This window comes from Neodiprion pinetum, chromosome 1, assembly GCF_021155775.2.
Source record: "Neodiprion pinetum isolate iyNeoPine1 chromosome 1, iyNeoPine1.2, whole genome shotgun sequence".
Taxonomy (NCBI): Eukaryota; Metazoa; Arthropoda; class Insecta; order Hymenoptera; family Diprionidae; genus Neodiprion; species Neodiprion pinetum.
Window position 1 is genome coordinate 31,291,198 of NC_060232.1, and position 23,340 is coordinate 31,314,537.

The 23,340-nt window shown below is 40.9% G+C and overlaps 2 protein-coding genes and 4 non-coding genes across 13 annotated transcripts in view; 2 read left to right on the forward strand and 4 right to left on the reverse strand.

Moving 5' to 3' along the window:
* The window catches only part of LOC124224888 (NAD kinase), a 44,356-nt gene extending 34,686 nt beyond the window's left edge, over positions 1–9,670 (reverse strand). For 2 of the 5 annotated variants that reach the window (XM_046637127.2, XM_046637117.2), the window contains exon 1: positions 5,701–5,722. Coding sequence is in view for 3 of the 5 variants with exons in the window: in XM_046637189.2 (XP_046493145.1) it covers positions 9,167–9,279 (113 nt within the window). In the remaining 2 variants the exon portion in view is untranslated. Of the gene's footprint in view, positions 1–1,451; positions 2,010–4,127; positions 4,311–5,700; positions 5,723–9,166 lie in introns of those variants that run through there. The other 3 variants (XM_046637189.2, XM_046637207.2, XM_046637198.2) reach the window with 3 other exon arrangements.
* TRNAG-UCC (transfer RNA glycine (anticodon UCC)) lies at positions 358–429 on the forward strand. Its single transcript has one exon. It is a non-coding gene; the product is annotated as a tRNA-Gly (tRNA).
* On the forward strand, positions 766–836 carry TRNAG-CCC (transfer RNA glycine (anticodon CCC)). Its single transcript has one exon. It is a non-coding gene; the product is annotated as a tRNA-Gly (tRNA).
* TRNAG-UCC (transfer RNA glycine (anticodon UCC)) lies at positions 8,081–8,152 on the reverse strand. The gene has a single exon. It is a non-coding gene; the product is annotated as a tRNA-Gly (tRNA).
* TRNAE-CUC (transfer RNA glutamic acid (anticodon CUC)) lies at positions 8,490–8,561 on the reverse strand. The gene has a single exon. It is a non-coding gene; the product is annotated as a tRNA-Glu (tRNA).
* A 2,616-nt stretch (positions 9,671–12,286) lies between the features above and the next one.
* Positions 12,287–23,340, reverse strand: part of LOC124214008 (6-phosphofructo-2-kinase/fructose-2,6-bisphosphatase) — a 48,672-nt gene continuing 37,618 nt past the window's right edge. For 3 of the 4 annotated variants that reach the window (XM_046616055.1, XM_046616139.2, XM_046615977.2), the window contains 5 exons: positions 18,322–18,483; positions 17,593–17,753; positions 16,307–16,690; positions 15,941–16,210; positions 12,287–14,641 (listed from right to left, as the gene is read on the reverse strand). In XM_046616055.1, the coding sequence (XP_046472011.1) occupies positions 14,213–14,641; positions 15,941–16,210; positions 16,307–16,690; positions 17,593–17,753; positions 18,322–18,483 (1,406 nt within the window). In that variant the 3' untranslated portion in view covers positions 12,287–14,212. Of the gene's footprint in view, positions 14,642–15,940; positions 16,211–16,306; positions 16,691–17,592; positions 17,754–18,321; positions 18,484–20,408; positions 20,547–23,340 lie in introns of those variants that run through there. The other variant, XM_046616227.2, reaches the window with a different exon arrangement.

The window sequence follows — 23,340 nt, forward strand, 5'->3', positions numbered from 1 at the left end:
AGACGGTGATTCGCTGCAGCCGTGAACCGAGATGAACTCTCAACCTCATCTATATTCGTCTATGAGAGAATGAGGTAGTTCATTCTCCGGAGGTGTTGCAGTGCTTGATCATTGTTTTATTTTACTCTTCTACTGATTCTCTCCTTTTTCTCCTATACATAGATCTGAAGTGAGGAGGGCAATCTTTACGTAATGACGACTTGGTCGCTGGTTACTTATACGAAACTCTGCAATGTCATGTAGATAGGCTGAGGACTGGACGATGTGTCTGCTGAATATATCAATCATCGAAATGTTTTTACATGTTTTTTCATGTTTATTTGAATAATAAAACGTACTTTCACCAGTCAGACATGTGCGATGGTGGTGTAATGGTCAGCATAGTTGCCTTCCAAGCAGTTGATCCGGGTTCGATTCCCGGCCATCGCACTCAAATTTTTTACATCTCCGACCTAACTCTGGATACGTGCAAACTTGGAAGAAAATATTTTTTTCATTCGAAATGAAATAGATTATAAGCATTAGGTAGAAATTTTATTTCAAAGTGAAATATAATTGTTTGATTCGTATATTTATACTTTATACGCGAATACCTCAGATGGTTTATAATGAATAGAATATTTGAACCAAGTGAAATATACGGTGCCAAATTTATACGGTGGAATAAAATTTTCAATGTATTCATGAGGAAATAAATTGAACGGTAAATTTCAATCTCATAGCTTTAAGCAGATATGAAGCCTCAATACAGTCAGCGTACCAAGAGCACTGCTGGTGTAGTGGTATCATGCAAGATTCCCATTCTTGCGACCCGGGTTCGATTCCCGGGCAGTGCAATTTTTTTTTTCTCCTCTTCATTATTTTTCATACTCAATGTCAGATTCAATGCAATTTCATGTTTTGTATAAAATAAAACGATCAGATGTGATCTCCGAATTGTGTGTCAGTTTCACTCACCACGTCCACTTATTATTAGACACTGAGGGAAAAAAAAGTAAGCAGATATATAAAAAGAAAAATATCTAGGGATGTTCAGGCAAACATATTTAAGCATTCGACGCTAGTTTTTGCTTCACGGCAAAAAGCTAACGGCTAGCCTTTGTCCGAGCCTACGTAAGTCGCCCGGCGTGACATTGGATCGATTTATAATTCAACGACGCCGGGACAAAAAAAGCGTAGGATCGAATGTGAAACGATATGTCGTATGTGTCGGTGTGACAGTTATCGAACGATCGATAATCACGCGAGCCGCGTGAAATTTGACAGAATTTTTTCAAAAACCGAGCTGTGAACTTACAACACGTACGCTACAGAAATCCACAGCCATATTTCAAGGCGCCGGGAAAAATGGTCGTTGTACACAACAATTATAATGCCAGTGTTACACGTCTATGATAGAACGTACACGTAACGCACTTGCGCATGATGAAATAATTTAACGGCTATTGTACCTGATTCCGTTGTTGATAAAGATGGTTCGCGTGCGAAGCACTGCCTTCAAGATGCCCTTCGTGCCCTTCATGACAAGCAACGTTCATTTCTATATACGTTGGTTAGTTACTTCTTACAAAGCTGCGTCCACCATCGCGCGCAAATTATTTCATAGATAACGCGAACTTCTCGATAACCCTTTGATTTATACATACAATATCGACCGCCGTGACACACCTATACGTACAATGCGTTGCTACACACATAAGCGTGTGTCATTGACCAGTCACGATGTATGCCTGAATGATTTTTCTCGAACACTCTCAATTTTCGGCTAATTTTTTAAATTTCTTCATCTACTCTTAACAGTTTCGACGATGCGACAATGTACTTAGTTTAGTTTGACTTTGCCTCTGATTACATTGTTAATCGCTTGACTCACGCGACAAACACAATTATATGCCTAACGACGCGCGTGTTTCTTGCTTATCACATCTACTCGTTGAAGGTACGTCAATATTTGTACCGTACGGCTAATCGAACGAAACTGCGCGATTCCGATAGGTCTATCCCAAATGGACATACCCACAACGAGCCCGATGCCTGCTAGCACCGCAAAGAGACTTTGATCAGTAACTAGGAGAGCGCGGCTTATACTCTGTACAGATAACCAGAAAACAGACGCTGAACATTTATCAATCACAGTTACGTTTATACCACAAGTTATATTAAAATCGGCACGGCACACCCTTGGGAATTAGCACGAAGTCCAAAATTACACATTCACAAATGACAAGAGTTCTATTAACGAGTAAGTAGTTTCCACTGAACTCCTGAGTCGTTCTTCCATGCTGTATCCTTGATGACAACAACAAGACTTCGACCCCTTCAACCGTTATTATACTTTCGCTGCAATCGTATACATGTAATATCCATATAGGTATCATCGGCAATCTGTACCAAGAAATAAACTGGTGGATCTAATCCGTGAACAACTCTAGACGTATGTGACTTTATCGTGGTTGATCGGATACATTCATCTATTGTTTGTAATATGCATACTTGCTTATAATGCTTATAATGTGACGTCACAGAGCGTCACAGAGCACCATGGGAATGTTTCGAGCGAACGATTTTAAACTGAAGTTACGTGTGGTCAGCAATAAAACGTAGACCTGAAAAATACAACGGCGAGCCGCACATTGAACTCTGTTGACCCACAGCCTTCTTTAGCTACTACATAATTCAACATTTTTACCTATTCGCTCCAGATTCGCTACCGTCCCTGCTTGTCTTTTTTTTTATCGAATCGACCCAATTGACAATTTTATCAAGTTTCAGTAACTAATGACCACGGAAATCACTGTCACATTATGCAAAAAAGTACCCTCCGAGCGGACATGTACTTTTCGAATTTTTCGTCCGTTTTCATGGACTTTGATTCGGTTGATTACTTGTCTTCAAATCCAATTGTTCGACGACAAGCCGTGTAGTCAAAATCCAATAATTACCGACAGTATTCCGAATGGAAAGGAATGTACGGGAGTCACTCATATAGGGGGCCAAAACTTCACCAGAATTGCGCCCTGAATAATAGTTCTAGAACTGCTTCAAGACAGACGGTTCTTCCTCTTTATTCGTGATATGGATTTCACCGTTTTGCTGAACATATCGAGGTGGAACTACTTTTGTAGGTTCTGCAAGAGTATATCGAAGAAATTCGTGTTTTTAAGCTAACCTTCACACCTGGCAGTGAAAAAACTCCGCTTATTCTTCTAGCGCGATATTAATAGTTGCTACTGTATTGAGCTGATTGTTTTTCAAAAGCCCAAGCTGATCAGACGAGATAAATGAAGAAGGGGTAGAGTACATAAATGCGAAAGATCAAAAAGCCGACGGGACGAAATGACGAAAGTCAAATTATGGACAGTTAGTAATGTAGAACGACGATAAATACAAAAATTGTCTTTTAGAAAAATGAAAATTGAAACCGCAACAATGTATAAATAAATTTATACCGACGTGTTTTTGTTTTTGAGAATGGGCAAGAATACGAAGGGAAAAATATTGAATTGCGATAATACCGAACAGTCAAAATGCCGACTTTTCAAACGTCAGACTTGTGACAATATAGATTACAACATTTTTTCCCGTGAAATCGAACCTTTTTGCGTACCGTTCGCTGCTGATATTTCAAGTTTCTGGATCACGACGCCTCCGTGCAGTCCACCTCGCTACATTTTCTCCACCTTCACAAGATTAGTTGACGTACACCTCGATTCAAGCGGTTCGTCAAACCGACACAAGATTGTCAGAAGTAACAATAACCGTAGACGCGTAACGCTCATTGGTGTGTTTTGCGCAGGAAAAAAAAATCAGTCAGCTGTACATCGACAAGTAGAAGGAAACTTGTAACTGTGTATAATTCATCAGAATACATCGTTGTGAACACACAATAAAAGCTTGTCAATCAGGCGATCAGACTTTGAAGGTGCGGGTATCGTAATGTAACGGGAAAACATGACGAAAGGAAGCTGAATTCCGACAAGCTCATACATTCGGCGAAACGCCATTGCATCTGGCTTGCGTCGAAAACAGCATTCCAAACGCATGTTGCGATCGACGTCCGATTGCTGAATGTCGCAGAGTCCGAAAGAACCTCGTCGGAAGAGAGTCTTAACTGGTTTCGTGCTCACCATACGGAAAGGTCCTCCAACGAATGGAATCCACTGCTGCTTGACGGGGAGAGCGACATCCCGATGCCGAAGGTGCGAAGGTGAGAAGGTGCGAAGGTCTCGACCGCCGCGGAGACGAGGATGAGCGACGAGGAGTGTCCGGTCACCTCGACGTCACTCACTGGGCGAAGTTAACCAGCTCGCGGAACGCAACTGTAATAAACCCCGAGAAAGTGTGTTGACGATTCGATCGTCCCACCCAGCACTTGCCGTATTGCTCGCCTCTCCTCGAGTCTTCGAGGCCGATCGCCGACGGCCACTTCCGCCTAGCTCTCGGAGTGAATTTCGCCTGTCCAGTTATATATCGCGGAGAGGAGAGCCAATTACAACCGGGTGTTATTACGTCACGTGACTCCGCGTCGCTCGTCCCGATTGCACTTCGCGACGATGCACTCTGCGAATTTCCTCGGACTCGCGCGCTGCATAAAAGCCGTCGACGGATACTCGGGGAATTGATTTGACCTGCCACCCTTTTGCGGTTCGATCGTGCCGCCTTTGACGCAAATTATTCACGACATCGTCGGTGACGGTGAAAAACGTGCTTCATATTTATGCGCCAGGCGACGCGGTCTCGACGGATGAGCGTCGCCGAGACCAAGCTTTGGAGTGAAATATTTTGAGTAGTCTGTCACGAAGATAGCTCGAGGTGGTTGGAAATCAGGCCGTGTGCTAGAATTACCTCATCGCCCCGATCCCGACAGTCTTATAGACGAAATGCAACTTTCTAGTTTTTCACCCGCGCACGAAGTTTAATGGTGCTGCAGGTGTAAGCCCACGCTCTGGTCGGATCCCCGAGTCTCCTCAGGCGTTCACGGTACATACCGCATTACGGACATTATTAATTGTCCGGAACTGTAGAAGCTTGGGTGGTTGTCGTTGTCTTGACCCAGCAAGCAATTATACAGCCGTTGCCATTGGCGCAAGTGTGTGCTCGATTGTTCCGAAGGCGGATGTTGGCCACGCGTATGCATGCAGCGCAAAAAGTAGTCGCAGGTAAACACTCGAATACCAGTTGCACGTGAAAGAAGAAATTTTTGTCAAATTATTCGTGCAAAGGTAATTCCATCGTGCCAATATATGATAACATACCTTCTAAGTGTTCAAATGATTGAAAGTAAAAGTTCACGGAACAAACCGTAACGACTATTGTATATGTTATAAAAAATTATTAAGCAATACGTAACAATGGAGCTAGTTAAAGTACTGGAATCGTGCAGATTAACGGGGATCGAAAAAATATCAACAATTTAGAGAATAAATATTTGGCACACCTATATGTTGAATTGTAACGTGCAATTTGAAGAAGCGTAAAAAATGTCAATCGTACTAATTACCATCGTTGATTAGGCATTCGCTCTACAGCTAATAAGTGATTTAGACAAATTATGAGTAGATCGAGAGCATCGATAATATAACAACAATAAATGAAGAAAAAAAGGGAGAAGTAAAAGTAGCTATAACTTCAAAAACTGCTTGGGGATAAAATAACATGCAGATGGAGCCAGCTACAAAGTGCAGTCAGAAACTCTTTTACCTTCGTGGCTCCGGCAGCTCGACCGATAAAGCAGTCTGCGATTCGCTTCATGAAAAACGAAAAAGATCATTAGAAACAGGTTGCAAGTTGGTTGAGAAATTATGCTACTGCAGTAATCGATGTAATTTCCAAATTTCGGTATTCCTAAACAATCTTCGTGCAAAAATTCTCTCGGATTCACTCTCCGTTATGAAATAAATGTTCATGTCGTAAAAGATAAGAGAGTATCGAAAGAGAAGAAACGTGCATCGTGTAATCTACAGCGGAAGAACGTTTTCCTGTAAGTTCTAATAAATGCTGTAAAATGAGAGAATAAAACACTGGTACCATAAGCGAATGTAACATTTATCTACATTTGTCGGGGACACTGACCTAGTAACGTTTGACTCTAGCAAGAATCTACATTGCCAAAAAAGAAACACCGCGAACAGACTTTTGGAGCTCCATTCACTTCGCATAACAAATAGGTATAAAAAATATTAGCAAGGTAACTGAGCGTTCGGTACTTGTAATTTTGTTGCACGAGATGGTAAACTTATTTCCGTTTATATCGTTGCACTGAACCGAGATAGTTAAATTGCGGTTATAACGAAGCATAAAACGCGGTTGTCTTCAAAGCGTTCAAAGTTTAAAACAATGTCGAGTTACTCGGATGAATGTTATCCGAAGCTGAAAAATTGCTATTCACGAATGCGTGTCAATGCATTTTGGATTCCGTATTCGGTATATTTCGAAAAAAACAACAGAAAACTGTAAAAGCTACGAATGAACGTTACACGCGACATACGTGTCATATAAATATGAATTGAGTAGATTATTTCTTTTCTTCCTTATTTCTCGTCTGCAATTATTATAGATGTCAAGCGAAAAGATAAACCGCAAATCGGACATGTACCTTGGTGCAGTGATAAATTGCAACGTTAAACCGCGACAGGTACGATACGATAACTATAGAAGGGGATAAGTCAATTGAGACCGGAACCTTGACTTCGATTCGAGTTCTTCGAAGCTCTTGGGAAGCTGAGATGCAAGTAAGCATACCTGTCCGCGTATCTAGGAATAGATATATATTCCTGCAAGACGATTGTTCATAAACTAGATCGATATCGGCGCTTCTAGCTCGCCAAACACAATCGCGTCTTTGTATACATGTATAATGTACAGTTTCCAGTCAGTCGGACACTTTGCCATTCGAACAGTGCACGGTCCATACTCGTCTTTAAAAACGCAACTTATAAGTACAGAAAATGGCTTAATGTCACGTTCCGGCGATGCAGGCTTTGCATTTTATATCTGCACAAGTCTGCGTTGCGGTCATTGTTATGCGCAGTTATCGTTAAAATTTTCAGATCACGTCAGGATATAAAGACTTTATCGCAGGAATGATGCAAACCGCGGCGTTGCAGGAAAAAAATATTCCATAATTACGATTTTATTGATAGTTTTATAATATGAAGCATAACGGTATCACATGATGTCTTTGGTTGAAAAATATTGTAAGTTGGACCGCAGTATAAACGCGTTACGCTTGGTTGTTAAAATACGATTTCGGGTGAGTGTAAGTCTGTGTTATAGCCGGGGGCTAATTGTAAGTCTTTCGGCAAAGTAGAGAATGTAGTTTTATATTGTTAGTGTTCTGCCTCGTGCAGTGACAACCGCATGGCCGCAGCATAATAGATTACAACTATGACATGACCGAAGTCACAAATCTGAAGTGTCGAACCGCCTAGATTGAATAAATTCTGCCCATTTTATCCTTGACACAGATTCCCAAAAATTATAATGTGCAGAACTTTCGAGCTATTACCAACATCAGCAGGTGACCGATTTCTGCTGGTTATGCGAATCACGCGAATACCCTGCGACCCCTTTCTGAAAATTGGAATCGACCCGGCTGGAAATTTATTGAACGAATCGACAGACTCACGGGGTATATTTCTCGCGAGCCAATCACGATAACACGCCCCTCGTAAATCTTCAAGGAAAAAATGTTTTGTAGATTTTACATCTGCTGTGGTGAATATATGTAGGTACGGCACTTTTTTGGAGTTAAATCTACATCAATTGCGATAGATCTACTTAAGCGTATTGTAACTCTTACTATTAGTAATAGTTTTCAAACACTTACTATCAGAATTATAAATCTTGCCACAATTTAACTCTAAAAAAGTGCTGGCCATGTATTCACCACAGGAGAGGTAAAATCTACATTATTCTTCTTTCCGTATTCAAACGGACTGTAATATTTGCTTCGTTTTATTTTGTGCTCGGCTATTCGCTCTAATAGGAAAATCTATATTCACTCAAAAAAGTGAAGAAATGTCAAAGCCTGAAAGACCATATGATGGCCGTGAAATAAACAGAATAAAAAAAATTTACGTGCGATGGCCGGGAATCGAACCCGGATCAACTGCTTGGAAGGCAACTATGCTGACCATTACACCACCATCGCACATAATCAATGGAGAATAAGCGTGGTATCGCAACAGTAGAGAAGCGAACGATTATTAATGTATCAACGTTGTAAAATTGCTTGTGCGGTTTATTTTTGGGCTCAAAGGGACTTCATTATATTATTTTTCTGCTGTACCAATGCAGACCATGCATTCGTTCCTCCGTGCAAAGAATGCAAGTAACATGTAGCGAGCGAACAGTTTCAAAAATATGATCATATGGACTGTATGGCGTCTAAACATTTTTGGCTGTATCCACTTTTTTTTTTTTGACATAGACTGGGGAGAGGGGGGGGGTGGTATTTCATAAACAAGACAAAAAATTATCAAAAAAATTTCCGGTACCGGGAATCGAACCCGAGCCTCCTGGGTGAGAGCCAGGTATCCTAGCCACTAGACCATACCGGACGTTACGGTGGATACGGGACGTAATGTATACATTTTGAAAATTAACTAAACGAACAGCGTGACCTTCGACTTTGAATTTTCCAATTCCACGAGAACGTAACCCGATGGTGTTTTCTCTTTTTTCTTTTTGTATATTTTACGCTGGTAGTTACTCCTATCAACTAACAAAGAACTGAGAATCTACGGCGGTGGAATCATAAATATTAAAATTTCAAATTAGTTTGCACACGGTACTTACAATCTGCTGGCATATCCTGTTAGCAAATAGGTAGTTTTGATAAATTAAAACCAAGATCGTTCGAAGCGGCGGTATGATAACAATAATAATGACAGTAATAATAACACAACAGCAACATTTACAAGTCCGACGAAGTCGGTGGCACGAAGCCAATTATGTTGTTCCGACTTGATCGTTCATCAGTGTCGGATAACGTCGGTGCATATAATGTTAATCGGTAAATTAAGCATATAACGACGGTGCTGCGACGAAAGTGAATAAATCAAAAATCTAAGTTCGCAGGATAAAGGGGTGTAGAGAAAAAAGAAACGCGCAAGTATTGCCAAAAGCAAAACTCAGCACTTCCCTTCAGATTCGTCAGACATACCTGAACGTTTGTTGTTTGTCCTGCATTCGTGAAACGTTGGTTTTCTTGGGCCTCTTGCCGTCTATTTCCATGTCGACCATCGCCTGGGCGAGATGGAGATCCTTTTCGTTCATGTTGATAATGAAGTTATTCAGAAACACCGCGTCAGCCCGGGAGGTTTGAACAAACTCTCAGCCACTGACAATGAAGCTAGCCGCATACGCTGCGCCTGACGGAAATAGGTAGACGCGAAGCGCACAATTTTATAAAACCAATGCACCGATGCGCAAGCACACATGCGCCGTCGATCAGCGAGAGACGCGCTTCGACTTGCCCGTAGCTGCGAGATGCGAGAGCTAACTTCTAACCTAACTAACCGCGATGAAATCCGACTAGTTAAATATTCACAGGGAATTATTACCCGTCAATCGTTGTCTGTAATGCCGGTCGAGGAAGCGGCCGGCCGGTCGTTCGCGCTTTTCGCTTTTCTGCGATATGACGCGCGTCTCGTCTGAACGCGAGGCGAGTTTGAACACCGTTCGGAGTTCGCGCTACCCGTTAAATCGTCAATATGCTTGCGCCCACTTCGCCCGCCGCGTGGCCCTGGCGGCGGGAGGGGGGAGGGAGGCATCAGCTGACTCTCTCGACCAAATCCGCTTTGCGTTGCGCGCCTTTTGCGCTGTCCGTGTCGATCGGGCCTTCTTGCCGCGCAAAATGGAGCGGGGGGGGGGGGGGGGGGGGGGGGGTTAAGGTCTCGCGAATCCACGTATAACGTTATATTTTATGTACTCTAGGTACGAATGTGATTATATTATGCCATTCTGACCTGTGTATTCTCCGTTTCATCGGAGCGTCGTTTTCACGTTTTACATGCACGCCGGGTGTATTACGTTATATATTATGTATGTGTATGTAAGGTCTGAACTATGAATTATTTTTAAATCTCTTACTATAGACGCTGCACCGGCGGACTAACAATACCTATGTACGTGGAGCTCGACATGATTATGTTTGTTCATTCATATGACATTCTTTTGTTACTTTTTATTGATGGACGTATTTTACTTGTAAAGCTATAAATAAGAAAAATTTTATATTCAGAAAAAATAAAATACAAGTAAAAAAATTTTTCGTGCCGAGTATGTGCCTTAAAATAAGTATGAATACAGTTTTTTTTTTTTCATTACATCTTTGACCTGCCTCACTTTGCCTCAGTTTCTCCCATAATTGGCGATGTATAAATTTAGCAAAATAGGGACTTGGTGACCACTTCAGCTTGAATGGGAAGCTCTTGAAACTGGACGACATTTTCATAAATTATTTAATTAAGCACACTTTTCTTTCAATCTGTTTCTACTTCACTCTCTTCTGACCCTTGTTCAATCCCCTTTTCTAAGCTGTTGTCGATTTTTCTTCTTTACACAGTTACCGGTTTTTTCACAGTCTTTTCTGGCACGTGAAATACAAGCATTATTATACAATAGACAATGTCGTGATTGTTATTATTGAATAGAAGAATTAAACAAATGTCTCTTCTCAATACGCGATGCAAATTTTGTCACGCGAGTGTCCGGAAAAGAATCATCTAACAATAAGAATATTTCCGCGTATAAGACGATAAAGTTCTATGGTAATTGTCATCGTGTACGTACATATGTATAACACGACAGTTCGCAGTAAGAACATTTTGCCATAGAAGCTTAGTTCAGGCTACACTAATGATTTTAAAGCTACATATTTTTTTCAGACCGATATTGGTTAATCGATTCTTATTCTACAATTGGAATTCTTCTTCTCATTCTTCCTGATGCGTCTACATTCTCACATATCTGAAACTATAGTTTATTTCTTTTAGCCGATAAAATAGTTATACAAGATAATACGTAACGTACTTTGTCGTCATTTCGTATCCCCTGACCCCTTCAAGAATATTGTTTTCTTTAATTTTTCCTGTATATTCGTATTATTTATTATTCAGACAACTTCGCATGAACAGTGTGACCGTCAACTTCTCTAATTAATTCGACGCTCGTGACGGAAGGTCATTTAACTTTCATTAACTCATACCTGTACGAACGAATTTGCGTGATGGAATTAATTTTCATATTTTTTTTAGTCCAGCAGGATCTAACTTCCAACGTAATCACTATTTAAGAATACTCTTCCCAAAATTTTCGTACGTAATGCAGGATTTCGCTTACGACAATCTACTTATTACGTTTTATTCGAATATAGCTTTTGCATGAATCTTATATTTGAATATCTCACCTCTTTTTGCGCAATAACGCAAGGTGGTTATTTACGATACATAACTTTATACATTAGGTATATCGTTTGTTCACATCAACAAAATTGCTAAACAAACAAATTATGTCGGTTAAAAATTGAGTTGCGGCTTCAGCTAGTTCAGCAAAAAATTCCTGAAAATATGTCACGACGTCACAGTTGAACTCTGAATAACAGTATCCGCATTCAACTGGTGTTGGGAATTGTATGTAATACCTATACATGGGGTGGTCTCCGCCAACGCAGCTACTTTTTTTTTAATTCTCTCGGATCTGTTCCATAATTGATTATGGGCTAAGATTGTACGCGACAATGACAATATTATGCTTCCGTGAAGTTCAATGTACGGGACGTCGTTAAGAAAGATCATCGTACAGCTAGGCTGTAAGAAACCACATGACGATTACATGCTTTCGTTTGCCTATAACTAACACTTGAAGAGAACGCAAAATGGAAAACGACGAAGAAATCATCATCAGCTTATCTGTTTTTCGATCTCGGTGCTACTAACGATGGAACACATGACAATTAGATTTTGGTAACAACACAAAACACAGGAATGATAATGACTTCGTTATGACGACTGTTATGCGACAATTCAGAAACAATTATTATACTTTTATTCGGGTATTTCGGAAACGTGAGATAAATCGATGTTTATCAATTATACAGACGTAGTTTGAATGTTGTAACTTTATAATTACCAAGATACCAACGTTTCAATGACTTTTCATCACTGGAACGTCAACTGGTAGGCTGTACCAATCATTTGTCTTCGTGTAGCAAGAGGTCTTCATGCATGTGTTAACACGAACCCTCGAGTTTGCTATGCAAAAAAATTAAACGCGGTTAATGTCATCGTAAAAAAAGAAAATCTTTATTGTTATCATATTTATCATAAAATGTACTACATTGAAATGATAAAAATAGTTATGGCAATAACAAAATCCCAAAGTTATGGGGGCTATACGTGTATAATATATAATACAGTATAACGCACGCATCACGGATATTTTATAGGTTACTTATTAATAATTGGCGTTCATTAGTCACGACTGATGAAGAAATGACTTTCCCTTACAACCCCAAGACAAATCTGTATATTGATAACTTTTTACAATAAAATACATTCAACAGTTCATTTCAACAAGAAAACCTACTCACGAATCCTCTACAAAACGTTCAGAAAATTTTTAATTCTAAACATAACTTGCGAGTTTTCTAAACCTTTAAAACTTAACTAACAATTTCACCTCAGCTATTTTTTACATTATATCGTTTCTTCTGATCATTCCCGAATGTATGTTATTTTACAAGAGGAATCTATTTACTATCAAATTCGCATTGTTATGCATTCTCGTAACATGCGGCTTTTTGTGAAATAAATTCATTATTCTTAATGTACAAATCTAGCTTCTACGCGAGGGGGGTAGGCTGGGGGGGGGGACATCACTCTGCAGCAAAATGCAACGTTGACTTTTAAATAGGAATAACACATCGATCATGTATATGTATGTATTGTGTCATACTATCCAAAAATATGGACTTTGATTCAAATAAATATATCGTGTCCACACTATGTGCCTCGGCGCGCGTATTCGCGCCCCGCAAAATATACGCTATTATAATATGCAATTTTGTTTACAGGCTGTTTTAACTGCGCGGGACTCGTATATAGCATCCCCGTTCTTAATAAGCTGTGTAAATTTTATAGAGATTTAAATATGTCTTCAAATACCGTATATGTATTCATAATCTACGCGATATTTGCTTCAATAAAATCAGTTTTTTCATATTTTCCTTGTCAGTGGTTTTTTTTTCTTCTGTTTTTGTAATATTAAAATACACTCTATAACGTAATGTATAAATTAAAAATAAACTACTCTAAGTACCATATACTAAAAAATGAAAAAGGCTCAGGCAGTGGACACCGAAATACTGCCGTTCGAACATTACCATTTTACCTTTCAACGAGATGAATCCCAACACCAACCATTCCACTTGGCAACCAGCATCATCGGTCTTCGTTTCTACAATAGTCACTAATAGCTATTTTAATCTAACTGTTTACTTTCTACTCTCCACTGCATAAATTGAAAAACATTTGTAGAATTTTACTGATTTTCTGGTTACACCATACACAGGTATGTAGTACTTATTGTTCAATTACGGGAAGAGTATATTACAAGATTTTCCAAATAATGGTATTGTATTTGGCCTCAAATATTACCAGATTTTATAATTTACCTTTTAATTTCAATGGACCGAGGGTGAAAAGAATCGATTTGACTCTTTCTCAAAATTTCCAATATTCTTCGGCCGTCGGTCCATATCCGTGTACTACGGATTTCTATCAGATGAAAATCCAACTCAACTCCTAACTTCATCACCGTGGTTTTCCTACCAAGTCTACACAAGTGGCGATTGGTTGAAATGTCGAATTAGTTGAGCAGTCAACCCGATCAGAAATTAAATCGTTACTCAAATTTGGTTTCCAAATTTTCAATACCGATGCACGGATTAACAATAAACCCGTACAGAACTCCTCAATATTATATCGTACGCGATAATCCGATTATTCCGAATCCTCTAACAGATGATAAGAAAAGCTCAGATTCGATATTCGGTATAGTCATTTACCGAAATACATCTAAATATAATACTTTATCTCCGATCCAACGGGACCGCGAAGTCGCTCTTCGAAGAGCACTTGTCTCTCGAGGACTTCGATGAGCCTTGCTTAAGGTCGGTACAACCCTTTTCGGAGACTTTGTCCTGCCCTCAGTGTTGTTGGACGAGGGTCGGACCACTGGCTGGATTCCTCCAAGGATCGGGTATGTCGAAGTGAGCCGGCACCGTCAGCAAAGCATCGTCGGCAGTCCTGTTAACGCTGCAATTCTTCGGCTTAACTCTGGTGGTGTTTACGCACTCGATCGGCAGCTTGAAGAACTCGAGTTCGTAGTTAAACCCGCGGCTAGTGATCTTGATTATCGTATGCAGTGGGACCTCCATGTAGGGCAACTCCTCGGGTTTTTTGTCCATGAAAAAACCGATTATGCAGCGTAGAACCGCCTGGTGAGATATCACCAGCATGTTCGTGGCCTGTTGAAGGTCGGCCAAAACTGGTTCCACCCGCTGCATTATATCCACGTAGCTCTCGCCCCAGGGGTACCTATACCTTAGCTTGTCCTGGTCACGCCAGGCGAACTCCTGCAATCATTCAGACAAAGATCTCGTTATTTATTGGCCGTTTGTCTTCAATCGCTTACACCTAGTCGACGATACCACGGCTTTTGTTGCGCAGACTCCGCTGATTATTCGGCCACGGCTCGTTCATTGTCAGTATACTTGTATATATGTATATGTATACATGGAACTAGAAAACTAGGTCACAGATTCTCATCATCATGACCTACTACAGACACGACGTATTCGTCACGGCCTACCCCTGTGGGGCATATTTATGTACAGAACGCTAAGTAATTGCGGATTCACACCTTGCGTGGTTGAAAAAATTTCCTAGTTATTAGTACCAGTGCAACACGTGGAGTAACGTGATAGTCGAGTTTGCGCCAAGTCGATTATTGTGGGGGTAAGACATTCGGGACGAGGATTTTCAAGTCAGAATCCGTGTACACGAATGCTTTACGTGCATGCATATAGTGAAAAACGTTTACATAAATATGTGACGGTGAGTAGATGACGAAAAATTGCCAAAGGCTTTTGCAGAACAGCCATGGCATATTGGATAAGGTATTAAGCTGTCGTTCCGAAAATAGCATGGGTATTTTTCTTCGAAAAACGTGGAACTCGATACTCTGCAATGGTGGAAATTTTAATTTAACATGGTTTGAATCCTCTAGTTGTTCGTCCTGCTCGACGTTAATCGAAAGAGAATAACACCAAGGTCTGTGTTATTCTACATTACTACTTTAGTTGTTATTGTGGAAAAGAGTTATTTTTCCATCTGAAATGAACTCCAAGCAGTGATATAGTTGACATTACCAAGTATAGGTTGACATAGAAGTACACAAAGCAGTGATAAATTAGCAGAAACACTTTACCACATTGTGGGCGAAAACTGGATGTTAACAAAAGCTTACTGTCATCGCCTTTGACAAATTTACAGTCTTCCACAAACTTGACTCACGCCGTAATTTCATCTTGCTCTAAAGCCTGAATAACGTCAGTTTTATTAATAGAAATATTAACTTTACCCCAAAAAGTTGAGACGCACTGAAACACGTTGGAAGAAAAGAATTAAGAAGAGGGGGGAAAAAAAGATGAGAATCGTGCAACGACGGGAAATATTGTGTGCTTGAGAACGCAAAGTCGTGAAAACACTTTTAGCAGCAAACAACGGTTATGCGTTTGAAACTTAAAGATTATTCACGTCACCGAACCTGTGGCGCCTTTAAAAACCGTTCGGAGCCTCGCGGTTCTCTTACAAATAAATTTGCTAGAAGGTATACACATTACGCCGATGGTGTCAGAAGTTCGGAAAATTACCTGCGGGTATTGTTCCTGCATTTCTTCGTAGGAAAGTCCCTCGCAAACTCCGGCATCGAGCTCGTTCAGCTCAGAAATGTGCTCTTGGGCGGCTTCAACGCCTCGAGCAGTCGCGATGGTCCTCCGAAGTCGGCTAGTAAGGACTCGTAATTCCGGTACGTGCAAGCCGTTGATGTGGGTAGCCAAGGCTTGCGCGTAGCGCTCTCCACGAGCACTCAAAACAGCATCCCCGCCAATTTTTCCGAGGACATTGTACTCGCTCTCCCCATGCTGAAAGCCAGACGTGAAAAGATGTTTGACTTCGAGAATTTCGAACAAACCCTGGCAACTGCTCGCAGCACGCATTCACGGCATCGTTACACTTACCCTTGAGAAGTAGAGGGTATGAGGCTGGATCCTGACGCTGCCAAGGTATCCCAAGATCTTGGTCTCGACGTGACCGCTAACTTTGTGCGCTGTGATATCCATGTTGCCAGTGTCAACGGTGATCCTGGGCCAAGTATTTTCGTCCATGGGTTCGTAAGCTTGGGCGTAATGGGCGACCTTCAAACGCAAGTCCTCGACCGCTCTGGCCTTGTCCATGTTCTTGTAGTCGGCACTGTACGTTAGGATCCCTTGGTAATTTTGTTCCAACGACGCAGGATCGGAACACACGCACTCGATGAAGATGACGCGGTAGCCAAGTTGCCCGGAAAAGTAGTCGAAGACCTCCGCTCGCTGTTCGTGGGTCACCAGAGTGCCGTCTAGGATCTTAAAAATTGTTGGAAATCAATGAATAACGGAATTTTTTGGGTGGAATGTCACACAAAATCACAGCCAACTATCGTAAATGTACGAGGCTGTTGAACGTACGAATATAGTACAACGAAATTGATCTATCTGTAGTTGAAGAAATCGCAATGCCAAACATCGCGGTGAAAGCTGATAAGTTATCTGTTGTTTAAACACAACGCGATAGCTGGAAAGACCCTGCTTTCATCAAATGATATACATGCTGTATAAAACTAACATCTTCTACGTCAGACTATTTTTTTCCTTTTACTGCTAAGTTGGCCAATTGATCTTGAACTCTACAATCAATTTTTATTGTCATGTTATGTGCTATAAGAGACTCACCACGGAATTGAAAAACAACTATTTATAATCCTGGTAGTAGTGATTAAATGTCGTTAAATAAGGTCATACGAATGAAGCAAATTACAGGCTTACAAAACGTAGGATATACCCAAGCTGCTCCGTCTTAACCGCCGTTTCAGATTAATTTCTTAGAATTCAACTTCTTTACTTTTATTCGTTGGTTTATTTATTCATTATTCTTATTTTCGTTATTACTTTTTCCTTCATCATGCATTTATTCAAACTTAACAAATTATACTCTACTGCGAAAAGGTCAGACGGGGTGTTCACAATCTCTCTGCAATTTTGGTATAATAAGAACTTTTTTGGATCACAGATATTTGCGCAATAATTTTATCAGTCATTTCAGATTTATACACGTGTGCATAATTAATCTGATATATTTAGGTCATCGATGGAGAATTTCGCCCCAAGATCTCCTCCAATTCAAATTACGAATTGTAAGAGGAATTTTCTGACCCGGTATGGGCTGACACCAGTTTCGTTGCTCTTATTTAGGATCGATGAATACTTACAGCAAGACTATTCCCAGCGGCCAACCAAGACGCACAGTCCCGCATGGCGTCCTTCTGAGCAAGGGACCTGATCGCCACATTGGTGGCATGATCTGGCCTGAAGAGTTCATGAGAGGCGTACATGTCCAGTCGTTTCTGGCGGTACACGCTGACGCGCATAACTGTCAACATATTTTCATCATAAATTTTTCAAATGAAGGATATCGTATGTAACGATCTACACGCGTCTGGAATATTTCATTCACGGAACATCACGATTCCATAATCTGTATACAACGAACACACTATAACGCAACTAACGGTGAGAGGAATGGTCATCTAGGGTCGCTTTCTTTTACTAACCGAAATACTGACGTTTGTATCAACTTGGCTTATATTGATCAAAGAGCAAACAATCCCGAGTGACGTTAAACGGATTCGAAACGAATTTCGTAGAATATAATATGACGTTGCTGCTGCACTCAGCGATCGCTTACCAACATAATGTGCTGTGCCTACACTCGATTAGTAAAATTACAAATGAGATACCGCATGTGCGGTACTCGGGAATTTCACCTTGACTAGCATACACTCGCTATACCCTGCAGGAAAACGCGTTCTCCAATAAGGAAAAGGCTTTCTGGTTGAATGGCTTGTCGACTCTTTATGTACACGAAGCGAGCCTCATACCTGTACCATAACAATATCGACGCGAGTGGGATTGGGTATCTTACACTAATTTCAAATCACCTTTAGCAGACTCGCCGTTCCAGTTCAACCTCCGAGCAAGACAATGTGCGACCTGAGTTTTACCCCTGGCTGGCAAACCTGCCATGGCGACGACAACCCCAGCAAACCTGCGTGGAGGCTTAGCCTTGTTGCCGCTTCTCGCTGGCATTTCCTGGCCGGTTTCTGCAATGAAAAAAATAGGGAAAAAAGGTTTAGCTCGTTATAAAAAACGATGTCGTAATTTATTTCGTAGTTGGATTGCTACATGCCTATTCCACAACTTGTATTTCATGGCGACGACGGATGTCGTATAAATAGAATCCATGGTTGCATAATTAAGTTATGTACATATTATAAGGACCGATTCAAGTTTTTTTTTTTTTTTTTTTTTTTTTTTTGCGGAAATGAATATCCTACAACTAATATATTAAGTTTTGAAGTTCGACTAGTTTGAACGAGTCGAAATAATTTGCTACTGTCGACATTTCCCTACATTAGAGTTGATGGTTCGTCACATTTGAATTCTCCAATCGCTTCTGTCACTTCCTGTTCGCAGCCATTCATTTGTACACATATACAGAGAGATAATTACATACTAAGTGGTATTATTTTCCCTGAAGATAACATCTGTTCCATAATTGTTCGTCATTTCTTAGAAAACACCGCATGCAATAAGTCACTGTGACGCGGTGTTAATAATATATAGAATCTCGGAGCCTGGTACGTTGTTTCAAATCGCTAAACGTTTGGTATTATTTCATTATTCCACCGTGTCATCGAGAAGTAGCGATAACTTTAACGGATCGTCAATTCTGACGTACTGTGAAGCAAATAAATTACGATGCGTTCGCGGCTGTGTTTGCACTCCGATCGATAGTCGAGACTCATGATTGGCGCTTGTTAACGAACCGAAGTCTATTATTGTCCGAACTCTGTTGCATCAATAAGGTGTTTCGATTTTTTTTTTGTTAATCATCGACACAGTCGGATACCGAAAGACAGTTGCGTCGTATCGAGAAGCTACTTTGAACCCATGGTTACTCTTGGTGTAAAGATATATTGTAATACGGTTCAGCTTGCATGGACTCGTGCCAAAGATAGTTCACGATCGACAATTGTAGATCATATAATATATCAACATACAATATATCAAGTGCTTGCAAAACAGCCGAGCACAAAGTATGTGAGAGATAAATCGAGGTGTGAGGCCGCTAGGCTGAAACAAGAATGAGTTCTACTTTTTCCGTTTAAAAGCGAGAGCGCAATTTTCCCAGCAGCTGCCTCGTTGCGTCGATACTTGTCCGTTATTAACACAAAACCTAGCATAATTGCTACTTGCGGAGCATGGGCACATTGGCTTCGTATTTTTTTTACCTGCCGCACACTCCAAACTAAACTTGCACAAAGCGTTCCTCATTTGGGACCCTCGTTATCTCAAAATAACATACTAAATACTTCGACTGAAAATGCCACGTTAATTCCCAGAGACTTCTCGGAATTTACCGAATATACGTCTTCCCAGCCTTCGTTACAGCTAGAGACTAATCAGTTAATGATAGTTTAATTAAAGACTCGACGGGGATCATTAATATGTATCATACCGGATACAGTGGATTACGTGGAATGGTGAAATTAGACCGATTTCATTGGAACTACCGACGTCTCAATGTTCTTGGTTTAAACAGGTACGGCATTCGCGTCACTGCCCTCCTAACAATCGTTGTTGACAATTCGCTACAGTATTTTTTTGCATACCGGCGATTGGGAGAAGTCTCTCGAATGTATACTATTTGAACCTGGAGGGGGACAATGAACACGGCAAGAAAACGCTAGCTCCTAAAAATAGGTAAAACAAAAATCGGACCCAGTGTCACGGGATGAATGGGATTAATTGCAGGCCTGTCGGGTGGGTGATTGATTTTGTTTACAGTCACTGTTAAGCGCCTGATAAAATTAAGTGTCATCATCATCATCGTGGTTATCGGGAGTGCGCTGCGTAACTAAATCATTTAGCGGTATCAATTGATCGTGGCTAAATTTAAGTTAAAAATAAACGTTCCAGGACGATTGATAAGTTTCAGATAGTTGCCATTAAGACCTACACTTACCGCTGCGACACATGTTGAAGATCGGTTACGTAACGCAATTAATCCCTCGGTGTATTATAGACCTTTTAAAAATCTTTTCTTGATATCAACGATCACGCCCGAATGTTTAGAAGTGATTCCTTCGAGTGATCCTTGCGAACTGACTTCTGCGCCGGTTTCTTTGCCAACGTTTTAAAATTAGACAAACTCGTAGGCGATCTCCTGGGGGATGTATAACGTGCAGATGTACCTCTGGATGTATTTTATATACATGTGCTAGCCGTCGCCAAACTCTGACGTAATTGAGGGCGCAATTTTACGTCGGTATATAACAGGCCAAAGACCAAAATTCATCACCTATGCTCGTACAAAGAGTGAGCACCGATATATGCCGTATACGCGGGGTTTATCAAGCGTTCAAACAGTGAACATTTTCCGACCAAGGTTACACCGCTGGTACAACGATTATAGGTAGGTGTAGGTATACTATCGCTTGTAAGTGATCGCTGCTTTTACGTAACTTTCAGCTGCGGAGCAGTTTGTTCTGGTCAGAGTGGGAATCGGCAACTGACTGACTCTAGAACTCTAAGACAACATTTGTCGCATCACCAGCCCTTATCTTGGAGCAGGCTTATCACCAGCTATTAAGCTCCCCTGTGTATACATGTTGTTAAAAACCGGCATTTAACGGGACCCACAGTTCTGTAAGGCTCGGAGGACCTTCGAAGGCAATTTGCTGCGGTCTCGCTCGAGTGGCAAAGAAAGCGTTTCAGGAATATCAAGGCCTCGTGGCGCGAAATATTTTTGCGCAAAGACACAGCTTTGCTGTTATCTTGCGCTAAAATCACTCTTGAATCAAGAGATCCGAAATGAGGCGCTGGGCGAATCTTAAAGTCTTTTGCCGGCTGCGATATACGTTAATGACGTTAATTATGAAAGACGTTTATCAACAAAAACAGGATAACTGTATTCAAGTATTGTCTGGGTTTATATAGAATGAAGTGCTCGAAGCGAATGTACCTCTCTCAGTCGTTTTGATAAAAAAATTTATTTTTGACTTCTGCGGTCTAGTTTTTATGATAATTGTTCCTTAAGTGCAATAGCTACGAAAAAAAAAAAAAAATTCCGTCGATTCTAAAAATCTAGGCTGAACGAATGAATTATTCAATTTCCGAACTCTAGTCGTAACTAAGAATCGATCACAACACCCATTGTTCACAGTTGACTTGAAATAACATTCTATTCTTCACTCGGACAGATGATCGTTCAACGGTTAAAAGTTCACTTCACATAGTTGAATTCCGCACGACTAAAGAGGTTTTGTTATACTTAGAAGATTGTTTAGATCTACGGCGTGAGTTGAATCTCGAAAGTTGCGAAAACCGCTTATTACCGTTTGCAACGTGCTTTATACATCATAATTGCCTCCTTACTCTTCTGCGGGATGCAATCCGTCCTCTGCAATTCCAAGGTAACAAGTTACGACAGACGATGCTTGTATTGAGTCGGTACTATAGCCACTACAATTCACGCGTAGAATAAGCATTTAGGAAGCGGAAATGCCGTGTCGTGTGAACAAAGTTTAAGATATCGGTATCAGTGGGGCGATAAATTGACTCAAAATATATTTGCGTACCGCATACGTATATTAGAGGTCGACCATGTCGAGTGATGCAGAATGGATTGCAGTTCGTAAGACAGTAAAGTTTTTCTTCACAACCGAGATTGCATAAGCGGGTTTGCGACTTATTTCGACACTTGTTATCGCCGCCTCGAAAGTTATATCATTGAGTTAGCCTATACGCTTGTCGTATTATTTCGTAACCCAGAATGTTGGGTGTAAACTAATGTACGAACACGGTTCGTACAACCTTCGAAGCTACACTCCAGCGGCGCTCCAGGCATTGCATAGCCAGAGACTGAATAAAAGTGCTCGAAAACGAAAACAACAATCAGAAATAAGTGGTAAATTGAATAGAGCTAACGAGCAATGAATACGGTATCGAGAGAAAGCTTTTAATCGAGTCAAAGTATAACAACGAAAACATGTGTCTTGTATTCCATCGTCAGGCCTCAACGAACAGCGGGGATTTACTTGACAAATTCGATCGAAACTTTTCTCCAATGATTTCCGTCTCCAAACGAAGATTCACGATCCACAGGGTAATAATTTTATTTCAACGTTTCATCGTCAGCTTGCAGTTATAAGCCTGAACTTTAGTGATCCTCTTTACACAAGAGCAGCCATCTGTGTTGTGCACGGTGGACAGTTTCTGGTTTCAGATTGCTATAAACAGACCTACCGAGCGCGTGTCAGTGTGTATACACCAGCACTGGGGGTCGTTCTCTGATTGGTTGACGAGGCGGGCGCGGCCTTTACCACACCAGCTACAAGTTCTTTAAACACATGTAGATCTGGCAGAGCGGAGTTGCTTTTCAACGGAGAGGGGAAAGCGACGTGGAAGAGAAAGAGAGAGAAAGAGAGATAGAAAGAGAAATACAAGAGGTCGAGGCGCAAATGGTCAGCTCGTTATAATATCGCTGAAGGCTAATTAAATGCGGGAGGTCCTGAAAAGCTGGTCAAAATATGTAAACAAACACGTTCGAACCGAGCCACAGAAACGATAATGATGAAATTTAAAAAATTATAATAAAAATAAAAGAATTAAAAAAAAAAAACAAAGCCAACAGGCGTCCGTCGGAGTAAAACCGAGATACTTTAGTGAAAGAGAGAGCAAGAGTGTCGCTGTGGTACCTGGGACGACGACACGTTGGCTTGTTTACGAACGGTCACAGCATCGGCGGCCAAGCCTCCGCGGTAGCGGTATTGACGTATTTTCTTGATTGCGTGTATAATTAAAAAGTCAAGTGGGACGTGGTACTGAAATCCACCAGCTTCGTTGCTTTGGACAAATCGTCCAGAAAATAATCGCGACGTGCAGGCGTTTTTTGG